The 13,169-nt window shown below is 38.0% G+C and overlaps 1 protein-coding gene across 8 annotated transcripts in view; it reads left to right on the top strand.

Annotated features, from left to right (window-relative positions):
• Nucleotides 1-13,169, top strand: part of NTNG1 (netrin G1) — a 149,132-nt gene that overhangs the window by 116,618 nt on the left and 19,345 nt on the right. For 3 of the 8 annotated variants that reach the window (XM_027880456.1, XM_027880464.1, XM_027880457.1), the window contains 2 exons: nt 1,420-1,587; nt 7,066-7,203. The exons of 3 other annotated variants lie outside the window; for them this stretch is intronic. In XM_027880456.1, the coding sequence (XP_027736257.1) occupies nt 1,420-1,587; nt 7,066-7,203 (306 nt within the window). The remainder of the gene's footprint in view (nt 1-1,419; nt 1,588-7,065; nt 7,204-13,169) is intronic. 2 more of the 8 variants (XM_027880460.1, XM_027880459.1) reach the window with 2 other exon arrangements.

Raw genomic sequence — 13,169 nt, 5'->3', positions numbered from 1 at the left:
ACACCCTCTGCTACAGCTTTATCTAATTACAAGAGAAGTTAACTTCAAGACCTTGAAGCCCTTCCAAGTCACTGCATCCAGTGCTCCATTACTGAAGGAAACATACTGCAATTTCTTCCACCAGTTAATAACCTACATCTATAAAGCATCAGTGTGTTTTGCTACAAATTGAAAGTGTTCAAGAACCTCAGGGCCCTAATGGCTAGATACCATCTCCTAATTTCCAGTTGAAATTTCTCAACTGCCAGTTAACACCCACTTGTTCTTGTTGCAGTGTTGTCCATTAGGATGGCAGAAGGCTAACTCGTGATGTATTTATAGCCCATTGATATCTTCTATCATCAGTTTCCTAGACTAAACAAGTGAAATTATCATAGTCTTCTCTTTTTAAATAGCCTCTCTACTTCTCTGATCATCCTAATAAGCTTTCCTGCATTCATTGTGGGCTGAGTGCTCAGGCTTACAACACAGAGCGTAGCTGTGCCTTCTATAATGTTATTGATACCTTTCTAATTTCTCCTTCATTCTGCATAAAGCCAAGCATTGCTTGTGATTAAAGACTAAAAGGCACTAGCATTCCATGTTTAATGAAGGGGGTTTTTAAAAGCGGCTGTCACGCCAACTGCATTTGAGATGGCTGCAGTAAGCATGCTTTCTATTCAGTACACATTTCAGAATTTTCATGATCTTTTCTGGCCCAATTGTTTCTCATCACAGAATACAAAAATGTGTTAATGCTTACCTCAAAAGTACAGTGGAAGTAGCTCTCAAATAACAACTCTCTTCCTTCCTTTTCTTCTCCGTTTATTGTTTTATGAGGTGCTGGCCAAAATTGTCAAACTAGAGATTTGTTTAGTTTTGAAATAGAACAGTCTGGTTCCCAAGGTGCCTATCAATTATAGCACCCCAAGTTCAGTAGCATTTTGAAATGCTCACAATTTCTGTCAGAAAAAAAAAAAAAAAGACATTTATTTTACTTACAGTTGTGGATTTAGGCATAAGGAAGTTTGACAATTTTGTCCGCTGAATTTAACATTTTTAATATGAGGAAGTTTTTCCTGGATCTTGATTTATACTCATCTCAAACGTGCAAAAATATGTGCATTTCTATCAGCAGAAACTATAGAGCCTCCAGTAACCCTGAAAGGTTTACAACTGCAAATGCTTCAGTTCCATCAGGTCTACCAACAACAGCCAACCTTCGATGTCATGCCATGGTTGCCGGGTCACGCTAACCTGCCTGAAATAAACTCCACTTTCATTGCAGATAGACATCTGCTGTTGTCCATGTTACATTGATTAACATGTATGTGCCATTCATTCATATTTCTGCTCATGGTTCATTTTTACTAAGCATGTAATGTGCTATTACTCTGCTGCTGTATACACTTTGTATACATTTCTGTTCTTCCTTGAAAGACTGTGAATGCTTCGGGCACTCCAACCGGTGCAGTTACATCGAGCTGCTCAATACGGTCATTTGCGTGAGCTGTAAGCACAACACTAGAGGTCAGCACTGTGAGTTATGCAGGCTGGGCTACTTCAGAAATGCTTCTGCAGAGCTGGACGATGAAAATGTGTGCATAGGTCAGTCCCGGGATAACTGCGGCTTTTCTTCTGTGCCTTTTCAGCCACCGGCAGCTGCTAGGGACCACTGCTGCTTACTTGACAGTTAAGCCAGAATGAGCTTTTTCAATGGATGAGAACATCTGTGTAGACTTCTTGCCTCATTTCCATTGCCCTGGTAGCCCCAAGGAGGCATTTTGAATCTGTATATGATGACGAAACTCTCTGTCTAAGGGTCCTTACCCCCCCAGCAGTCCCTGAGAAACTGGTTGTGCTGTCCTTGCACAGGAGGGAGCCACGCTGGGGTCACTCATGTCAAAACTAAAGGGTTGAGTCTCAAATGAGTTGAGTCTCTCACCTGTTCCAAGCTCAACTTTTGCAATTACTAGTACAAACTCTTGAATACTTGTCTGAAGACCTACAAAAGTTGCCACCTGCGTCAACAGGATGTGGAGAGTGATTTTTATTAAACTGTTTTAGTCACTAAATTCACAAAAACATATTGCAGCTGCTTCTGCTGCTCCCAGGCACGGGGCTATAAATGCAGTGTTACCTCCTCTCTCCTAAGAGGAGAAACTGAAATTATGCCCATGAGGTTAGGAACAGAATTTGTCAAATCAGCTCGACATGATGTCAATTAGAAAAGGAATTCAGAGATGAAAACAGTGCTTTAGAATGAGCATCTGCTATAAATATTCAAATTGCAGATTTAGAGAAAATGTCAAAACATAATAAGAGAAGCATATTAGTAAAAAAATTGAGATCTTTATCACACTAGAAGAATATGCATTGTTCTCATGTCACCACCGACAGTATATAGCACACGTGAGGACACCTCAGGTGAAGACTGGACATAGCCAATAAAGGAAGCCTCCTACAATGGTCAGTAGTTAATGGATAGCCACAAAAGACACTGTTCTAATAACAAACAGAAGTAGAGAATTTAATTATCTAATGCTTCTTATTAACATAAGCATCAGTAGAACCTTTTTTGGATTATCACTGTGATTTTTTTTTCTTTCCATTTTCCAGGAAGCAAAAAGAGTAGTTAGCAGATCTATTAATGCCAAAGTAGACTATGGATGAATAAATTATATTTTCATATTCTTTATAATGCATTGCTGAGATTCAAGCCAGAAACTATTTAGGTTGCTATTATTTGTTTCAGTTTGTAACTTGACAGATTTACATTTTACTTTGTGATTAAACACACAGATCCATCCACGCACTGCATTTCATGTGTCCTTTTAACTTTGCTTGGCAACGCATTCAGAAAATGCATGATCTCCTTTGACAGTAATTAGTCTGAGCTAATAAGAAATTTAGTAGGCAAGTCATGATTTTGTATGACTGTGCTGAGGAGATTAACACAATCAAATGTTCTTGGAAAAAAACCACTGCCCCACATATTTGTTTGATGTCGATGACAGACATCATTGGTATGACACCAGGGCTGTATAATTTCAGCTGCTTAAATAGGCCTAATGAATATGACTCTAAATTACTCTGTTTGGAATTTTTCATCTGCTCATTCAGCACATTGTTTTCCCATGTACACTGAAATGCTAAGACAGCAGCTGTAGCTACATAAGACAAGGAAGTTAGTAAATGAGAAGTCAAAAAAAAGTAATTTTTACATTAGTTTACAAGTGATATATTTAGAATATCTTAGTAAAAAAACTATGCACTTTGCAATTGCCTAGACTGCAGAAATAAAATTTAAAACCCTTTAATTTAACAAGGGTCTGGGGGAAAAAAGGAATGTGAACATTTGCTGACTTTCCACCTTAAGGAAAGCAGAATTCCCTTGGGCTCCCATGAGAATTGTACCACGTGAAATAACTGTAGGCTCCAAACGTAGTTTGCTACATATTAGGTATTTATTTTAAATAAATAACAGTTTTCACAGTCACAGTGGTCATACTGCATACAAAATATATGTGTCCTCAAGTACGTATCCTAGCTGATTTGCCAACTTAAGAAGTCTTTCCTACTACTTCATGTGTAAAATCAGTGAAATGGAGAAGATACCTAAGCACTTTTCAGAAAACAGAGAAGCTTGTGCCGAAAATATTTTTCTTGAACTGGGGCTCCTGAGATTTAATCCTGGAAAATGTAGTGTATTTTCACCTCTGAGAGAGTTGATGGATTCACCACCCTTCTAGGTCAAGCACAGTCTTGCTCTATTGGAAACGCTCATTTCTCTTTTCGCCGAGTTTAAAATCAGTTTTTTGTGGCTTAAGTACAAGTGAAATGTTGACATGAACATTTTAATAAGCAGATTTCCAGTGACATGTGCAAGTCTTATTCCCATATGAAAGTTGTTTTTCCAGGCTAATTCTTTCCTCTTCTGCCATATATGTAAGAAAGGTAAAAAATATTTGGATAAGCTAATTTAATGGCAGCTAAGAGGGCTTTGGCTCTGATTTATCAAAACTGCTTACACAGTTTTCATAAACATATATGGTAAGTACATGGATAACAAATCTGTGATCTTAGCTGATGCTAACTAAATGCAGAAAATGTAAATTGTTACTTTTTAAAACTAAAGAAATCGAATACTGAGAAGGTTTTTACCAGTGAACTAAATGCAATGCATTATACAGTGGGCTTTAATCTAAATTCGTGATGCCCTTAATTTCTTCAGAAGCAAAATAAATTTTATTTCTCAAAATGAAATATCAAATATTTGTGGATTTTTAAGTGAACTGCAGAATTACCTCACGTGGGCAACTGCAGTTTCTGAATAAATCAAGGTGTTCTGAAGTTAAAATTTGACGTGAAAAAGAATTTAACAACTTGAAGAGTTTTTTATGTCTTGATAAAGCCCTAATAACTATTGCAGTGAAGTCACACACTGGCAAGCCTGGGGAGCATGAAAACCACCAAGTAGACCCAGAGTAATAAAACATGGCCCTTGCCTTACAATATAAATACTGAAATGGTGATTGCTGTCACACCTTTAAGAAAGCCCACCTTGCAGTCAGTTAGGCTTAAGCTTCAAATTAACACCTGTGAAACTTTTAGAAGCCCTAATGGTACATGGTTAAGTGAACCCCCAGGGTTGTCCTTTAGCCACTGTCAACCCAGACTGATAAGCAGCGAGCCTGCAGCCCACCTTCTTTTCCTTACTTTCATTGTGTTGTGGTGGCAGCACCACACTCATATAGTCAGTCTCAGCGAACAGATGACTACTTCTGTTAATCTTCCCATCCTTTCCAACAGTCACCAGATGGAGGTTAGGAGGAAAATTCCTTCCCAGTTCGGATCTGCAGGGCTTTTTACCCCACCCTGGAACCTGTGTGTGGTCTGCTTATTAGGATGGTCTGGGAATGTTAGCTTAGTATTGTTTAATGCCCTGTTGTTGTAAGGGGCACATGGAAATTGTGACCTTTTGAGTTTTTTAATGTCTTAAGTATTTGGAAGGTCTTGGGAAGCGTTCCCTTAAACAGCCTGTGATATTGCGTTGGACAATGATCCTGGATGTTCTGTGGACCTCTGTAGGTCATATTACTGTGGTATCAGTTGTGTATTGGAAAAGGTGGAGAACAGATTCAGTTACTAAAGGTTGCTGGGTCTGTCTGGTGTTTTGTTTTGATATAGTAATTTTGTAAAAGAGCCTGGCTTAGTCTGTGTTTCTACTTTCCCTTAAACAGCACAGTTTGGGCCTGGTACTTTCAAACGTGCTTATGTGATAGAGTTCAGTAGGAAAGGTTTCACTGGTTCAGGGTCAGAGTCTTATTCTCTGGAAAATATAACATTATGTATCTATAACATTCAGTATCACAGGCCATACATTTCTTTCACAAATACTTATTTAAATTCCTGTAACTCCATTGGGTCTAACAAAGCTTCTTTAACAAGAATTGGACCCTCTGTTTATAATGTAATTCCAAGGTTTTGTCTTTCAAGATTTTCTATAAACACTCTTGAAGCACAATTTAATTCCTGCATTCAAAATGTATTTCAGTTTTATGCCTGTTTATACAAGCATTTCATACATCTGATTAACATGAGAATTCCCAGCTTTTCAAGTGGCACTCACTGTGCTATAATACTCAGCCTTGCACAGTATTTTTGGCATGTCAGTTTTCAACTTCATTAATGAATGTTGCTAGCTAATTGACTCTATTATTGTTGTGGAACCCTGTTTGGCATTCTTCTTCAGCATGCCAAATGTTCAAAGTGCCATCTGTAATTTATAGTTAATAAACAGTGAGACAACAGATGACAAATGTCTTTCTGGAATTTTTTTTCCTGTTCCAGTTTTTCCATTGGAGATACACACATATATATATATATATATATGTAACTTCCCAGTTCAACTCCATTTTTTCATTTATGATATCATTGAGGTTTAACGTAATGCTGGGGAGCAATTGCCAAAGGTAGTCATCAAAGTAGCACTGATTCACAGACATAAAAATCCAGATCCCCAGCAGGTTGCCCAGATTGAGGAAGCAGCAGAGATCAGATGCCGCCAAAAGGTGTCTGCGGTCTCAGTTGACAGTGAAGTTACTCTGGGTCTACATGGGTCTACATTCATATAAGGTACAACCCTTCATTTTGGGGAAAAAAAATATATAAATAACCAAGCTGAAGAACAGGAGTGCCAAAAATGAGCTCTGCCAGCTACTGTCTTGCCTTTGTTCAGCTAGCTGAAAGCTGAACACGGATATTGTAATCACACCAAAGAAAAGGGCTGTGAATGAACAACACAGTAAGTGTTGTGGGAGGAAATGAGTTCCCTACTTATTCTTTAATTAGCTGAACACATGTGAAAAATATACAGCAGGGAATGAGCCTCACTGCATTTTCCATCTGCACGCTGGGAGGTGAGAGAAATTAAAATGGCAGCACAGAGCCAGTTCTGATACATTTTGCTTTACATTAGTGCTCACCTCAAGCTTTATATTGTGGAATATGTAATAGGTTTATTAACGTCACTGATAAATACAATCTCACCAACTTAATGGCAAATATCCACAAAAATTATTATACTGCTCAAAACCATAAAGGAAGACTATCTTGGAAATAAGTTAAGTGCATTTATATAGCCCTGTAAAGACATTCAGCACTTCTGAAAATATTGAGTAACAGAGATAAGCCTATTTTAATAATGTGAAACTTTTCACCCTGATGGCACATTGATATATCCATACTATACAAAACTTTTGTAACGTTCATTAAATTATCAAAAATATTTTTGCCAAAAGACAATCTGTTACAATCACTTACCCTCAAAGACCCGTGTAATCTTCTGCCTTTATATCTTTTCTGTTTACTTTTTCTCTCCACATCATAAAACGTCTCTTCCTGAAATGACATATGCAAACAAATAAATGGACAAGTAGTAGTTATATTCACTACTCTAGATATCCATAACAGACAGTCTTCCTTTACCTTTAGCACTGGAAATGCACCCTTTATTGGTATTGAATGAATTATCACCACATGTAGACCTGAATCCAGTGTGTATGTGTTGTCTTGTTTCTGCAGACTGTTATTGTAACCCTTTTGGTTCAGTCCATGATCGCTGTAATGACAGAGGATTTTGTGAGTGTAAGGAGGGAACATCAGGGCCTAAATGTGATAAATGTCTGCCGGGATATTTCTGGCACAGCTTGGGCTGTCAACGTAAGTAACTCTGAGAGTCGCCCCTCTCATGCAACTTTGCTGCCTCTGGGTCTGTGTGCTATCATGTGCAGCTACTGAAGAGCAGAAAATGAGCAGAATGCTCTATGAGCTGTAAGAATGCCATAATGCCTGAACCTGTTGGGAGACTCCCAGCTGAGGACACTGACTGTGCCATCCGTTTATTTCAACGCACTTTCAGTGTCTTCTCTCTCTCTCTCACTAACACCTCGAGGAGCTCCCACTGAGCGATGTAAACACACGTGTCTTGACAACTGTGAATAAGTTTTGTATATAAAACATCAGCATATTAACTTCAAATTCAGAATTCTTCCTAAAAGATAAAAGGCGATTTCTCTGCACGTTCACTTTTTTTTCTGTCCTGGACTTCAACTTCTTGAGTAAGTTAACCTTTCATACCTTAAAACTGGATGATAACTGCAAAACACTGACTCATTAGCTATAATAATTAGTGAAAACTAGATGAAAGCTAAAGGTTGGAAAAAATGGAGGTATATTTAACATCCTTTAAAACAAGAGCTGAAATTTTTCTTAAATGGTGCTTGGGCAGATGCTGTTTCAATGCTTAGTTATATATTTAGCTTCTCTTCTGGTTAACAGGTCTTATAAAAAAATTAGTGGAAATACCACTTCAGTATATATAGGATTAGACTTCTATTGCAAATTCTGTCTGTAGTAAATTCTTAACATTTTTTTTTTAATAACTGTTTTGATCATCTACTTCCAGAAACACTGGAGAGTCCTCTTATGTGTTTCCTTCAGCTTTTCTCATTGCCTCTCTCCATTCTTACACTCACACATTAAAGACATATTTCTACAAGAGCTTACTTGTGATTCTTGACTGAGAAACACAGAAAATGTAATTACTGACACCAATTAGCCAAATATTATAAAATTGGTCAATAATGCAAATGTTCTAAATGCTCTAAAACAAATGCAAATCTTATATCATAAATTAAAAAGAAACAAACAAACAAACAGTAAAGCTAGAGATTTCCACTGCCTCTCCAAGTGATGAGTATCCAAGAGATGCCTCTGAAGTAGAAAAGCTGGACTTGTGACAACAAATATATCTGGAAACAAAAGCATAAATGAAGAGTTTCAGGAAAGATCATGATAATTCACTGATTAGAATTAAAGAGAGTATATGAAGAAAAAGGAAGTTTGCATGGGCAACACTATTCAGTGCTACCTGAGAAAATTTTACTTCTCAACTTCTGCCAGAAACCTCCTCTTTATGTTTGGCAGGTCATTTCAGCCATCCTTTTCACACATGGTTGTTAACTGTATTCTCGTTTTCCAGATGCTTGCACTAGGGTTTTGATTCACAAAATTACTGGGCACTTAGAGTTGCAGCAGAGAGCAGGTGAAGTAGTGTTTCAAGTCTCAAAGTTCTCTATTATTAATTTTTTTGCCAAATCGGGTCCTAGCTATCTCCCAAACAAAGCACTCAGAAATCACAGGGTCTCCCTCTGCCTTGCACCCCTTATGCAGAAGAAGGTTGTCACCACCCTGTACCTTACCTTTCTTACTGGCAAAACAAGCATTAGAATTTGTGAAGCATTGAAATATTGCAGTGACAGAAACTACAGGGGGAAAAATGAAAACAGAAATCAGTATGTTCTCTGCAGTAGAATTTGAATAAAGTAAACACCATGTCCACATAGTGGGTCTAAAAAAGATATTAAGTAACTGGGATACTGAACACATCTGGAAGGCTGCAGAGCAAGTTTTGTAGTCATATGATTAATAATATATATATATACACACACCAGTTTGTCAGAGCAATTGCTTACTAATTGCAGTATTTCCTATCTTTTCAGGTTTGGACATTATGACACAAAATGTTGTTTTAATGAGGCTTTTTTGAGCCCAACATATAATTAGCTTTATTTTAGCTGAATCAAGAGTATTTGTAAAAGCTTTGGACAGTTTCTGGAAATGCAGGCTAGTGCCTTTATATTTGCTGACAAAACTAATTGAGTTTCCCTCACTATGCTGTAATTTTCTGAACAAATCTGTCTGATTGTGTAACTGTTAGATTTTCTCCAAGTTTTGACCAAATTATCTCATCAAATTCAGAAGAAAAACAACTGGATGCAGTTGTCAGTTTTATGGAACAGACATCAAATTGCCATGTTTTACCAAGCGCACACTGATTTAAATCTCATTTCAAGTCTTATCATGGTGGAACAGAATTCCAATTAATTTAATTTTCTAGTATGTCTTACTATTTTTCCACTGAAATCTAAACAAATGACTTGGCAAGCAGGCAGATCCCAACATACAAGAAAAATAAGAACTCATTCTGTTTTCTTGGCAAAGCTCAAAACCATTATTTCTCTAGACATGTAACATGTGGATTTGATCTGTTTTTCCCTGAGCCTGTGCTGTATAGAAATGTATACATGCAAAGACAGATATACACACACACACTCAACAGACAGATGTGTTTGTATATTTTTCGTAATACACACCCTATTGGCATTATTAGGAAAATCTATTATTATGGAGCTTTGTGGCTAAAAACCATTCACCTAGGGCAACCAGAAGCCTGACTTAGAAATAAGTAAGTTAAATCTATACTATAGCTAATTTAATTACTTGTATGATTCTGTAAGTAAGTGGAGTGTTGTAATTTTATATATTAGTAAACCCATTACGGGAAAAAAAACAACACAGAAGTCCTGTTGTGTTTTCCAAGGCTCACAATATATCATCTGATGAATTACAGTTTGGAGTCTACTTTGTACCACACATGGGTAGAAGACACAGAAGCTATTATCCCCGGAACTATTCATTTAGGTACCTCACTCGTACTGATTTAATCTGAAACCTCTGAGGAGCCAGGCAGAGCGCTCATCACTTGGCGTCTCTGCACACACAGAGGTCAGATGCAATTTTAGACTTTGCCTCCCAGATGAAAAGCTCTGTGATAGCAGCTGTTATCTTCTTGCATTCGGGGTTTATGCTGCATGGGTGTAGCGGTCAGCAGGGTCTGGTTGCTACAGGAAGGTTTGCTGCCCTCAGAAAAAGAGGCACAATAGATGCAACTGTGCCCTGTGCTGCCTCTCTGCCCGCCCCCAGAGCCGTGGATGCCGCAGGTGCTGCGTGTGCGGGGAAGTGCTGGGGGCCTCCCTGCCAGGCACCCACAATGGTTTGCTCACCAGCATGCACCCGTGGATCAAAGCACAGGGAATGAATTAAGAACAGAACAATCTGGTCCTGAAACCCTTTTAGAATTCCTGGAACATGAGAAAATACATAGCTATATTTGATTTTTCTGTTTTATAGAAATTAGACGATTTCCTTTAAAAAATAACATCAGAACAGAATTAAAAGCTTCAAGCTTAAGAATGTTAACCAGCAACTACAGTTATTTTGGACTAGTCTTAAACTGAATGTAGTGCTTTGTGATAAAAGGAATCTGTATCAAAAGGTAGAAACATTTACACACAGAACCACCACCGGAGCTTTTAAAAAATGGATGAAGCCAAAATATTAAGCAGGAGCATTCACTTGATTTTCTACATGTACTGCTTATAGTCTTGCATCTTTTGTATTTATCGGCCATGACATTTCTGGTGACTAAATTCTGTTGCATATATATATAGGGGCATTTTAATTTCACTCACGGAAGAACTGATTCCAAAACCAGCTGCATATTTATCCAGTCAGGCAAAGAAAAAGTGACTCTTTCACTGATATCAGTTTACCAGCATAGCTCAGATTTTCATTAGTCATGGTCACCTCACAGGGGAAACGTGAGGGAAGGTTCAGTGATTAATATTATTCACTATCTCCCTTCATACAGTCAAAGACTAAATAAAGACATTGAGCCCACAGCACTACAAAGGCCTAGAGCAAGTGAAAGAGTTACCAATGGTAGCGTGCACCCTATTGTGAACCTCTGTTTTAAATCATCTTTCTTCAATGGTGCAAATTTTCAACAATTAGCAAATTCGTTTTCAGCCACATGCTTTACATCAAGCTCTGACCAGTTTATCTTTTTACCCTTTTTCATTGATTTTAAATAGAAGCAGGCAGAGGATAACACTCTTATCTTCAGTGCTAAAACTGCACTCGGTGCTTGTATCTGTCTTCCAGACTAAACTGGTGTTCATCTGCAGCCTGTTAGATAATTCATGTGCTGTCAGTGTGCCTTCAACTTATTATATGATTATTTAAATACGAGCTTTTTTGGGGGTAGATTTTATCATATGTTACAAATGTTATAAGCTGAGGCATTTGATCAAAATCATCATGCAGATTAAATTGCCAAAGAAAATCAAACTTGAAACCGTAAACCTGGTACTTATATTAACATTTGCTTTTGGAAGATTGTGTTTACCAATCAGCAAGAAAAGGAGAAAAGATACATACCATCTATTTGTTAAAAAAACAAAACAAACAAACAAAAAAAACCCTTTTTTTTTTTTTTTAAATACATAATGCACTTCTTTCTGAGCAGGTTAAATATATAAATGCAATTGTCTGCTCATTGAAGGTTAGTGATCTTCTACACATGTTTGTGCCCAGATGAATCTGGTGAATCCTCCAATACCTACACATTGAAATTGTGCCTGGGGAAAAATACAAAAGAAAAAAAAGGAAAAAGAAATTCAGAACCAGGGTGCCCTGCTTTCCAGTTCACCATTGTGTGGGGAACAGGCAACCACCTGTGTGGGGAACCCTCTATATATTTTTGTATCTTTTTACATCTTTTTTTACCAGTAGCAGTTCTAATGCTTTTATCTGGTCAGGAGACAGGGGGATTTCCCCCTTGCACAGGTGCTGTATGCACTTTCAGTTCTGGTGTGTTTTGGTGCCAGGACTGGCACCAGTAAGCACACACTGCTGCACATGGAGCTGGAGGGAAGTAAAACAGAGAAAGAATTCATTGAAAAGGATAAAGTTCTGTTGAGGCTGAACACTGTTGCCCCCAGGGAACAATCTGCCCCTGGTCTTTATACATGTACAGGGATTTGGATGCAAGAGTAACAGACTCTCTTTCAAATGGCTCCAAATTTAAATCCAGAATAATTCTCCTTAAATCAATCCAGAATCCCACTGCTGCAACTCAAGGCAAAATATGGTTTGCAGATGTAAGACAAGCAAGGCAAGACTACAAACAAAATTACAGCAGTATCAGGCCTGATCCTCAGATGATGAAGAGCAGTGATTCCACTTGCCTCAGGGGAAGCATGCTGATGACTTACAGGTGTAATGCCATCCTGATGTCCTGGGTCTTTTAAATCTGAGAAAAGACAATGTGAATGTTTGTTAATGCATTCTTTCTAAAATGCATAACCCACAGAATAACCATACAGATACTGGGATACACAGAAAATTGTGCACCAAAGTATGATTATCATGGAATGGTATTATTTTTTAATGAGATACTGGATTTGAAGGAGAAAAAGAAGGTTGATATCTCCCTTGGGAGAAGATATTTTTTATTCAGAGTAAACATGTCAGAACACAAACACTGTATATTAACAGAAATGATTAAGTGAGGCACCTTTCCTCTATGAAGAGCACAGAGGAGAAGATGAAAACATAGGATGCTCTCTCTAGATAGTTATCAGACAGATCTACATAATTACTGTAGCATGTCTAGGCTGGGGATCGTGTCTCAATCTGCTTTTAGAACCACTGCCTACAAAGTGTGTGAGATATTGTGGAAGAAATTGCAGAAGCAATAGATTAGAGGGGCATTGGTGAGAGCTCAAGGACATTATCTCAGCGTCCCTGTCCAGGGAGGCCTCTATGAACAGGTTGGGGATCATGAATTTGGTAATACCTGTGTGCAGAGAAGCCAAAGGAAATAACAGGTTATAAGCAGAGGGTGAGGCTCAGAAAAGGGGGCTAGTTAGCAGAGTTACCATGTTATTGAGAGGCACCTGGCTCTTAACAGACTGCAACTCTTCAGAAGATTTACTCTGATA

Source organism: Empidonax traillii, unplaced genomic scaffold, assembly GCF_003031625.1.
Source record: "Empidonax traillii isolate 1590-97213 ecotype Southwest subspecies unplaced genomic scaffold, ASM303162v1 scaffold69:size3087049, whole genome shotgun sequence".
Lineage (NCBI taxonomy): Eukaryota > Metazoa > Chordata > Aves > Passeriformes > Tyrannidae > Empidonax > Empidonax traillii.
The sequence above is the reverse complement of the archived record's forward strand: the minus strand, read 5'-3'. Positions and strand labels throughout refer to the sequence as shown.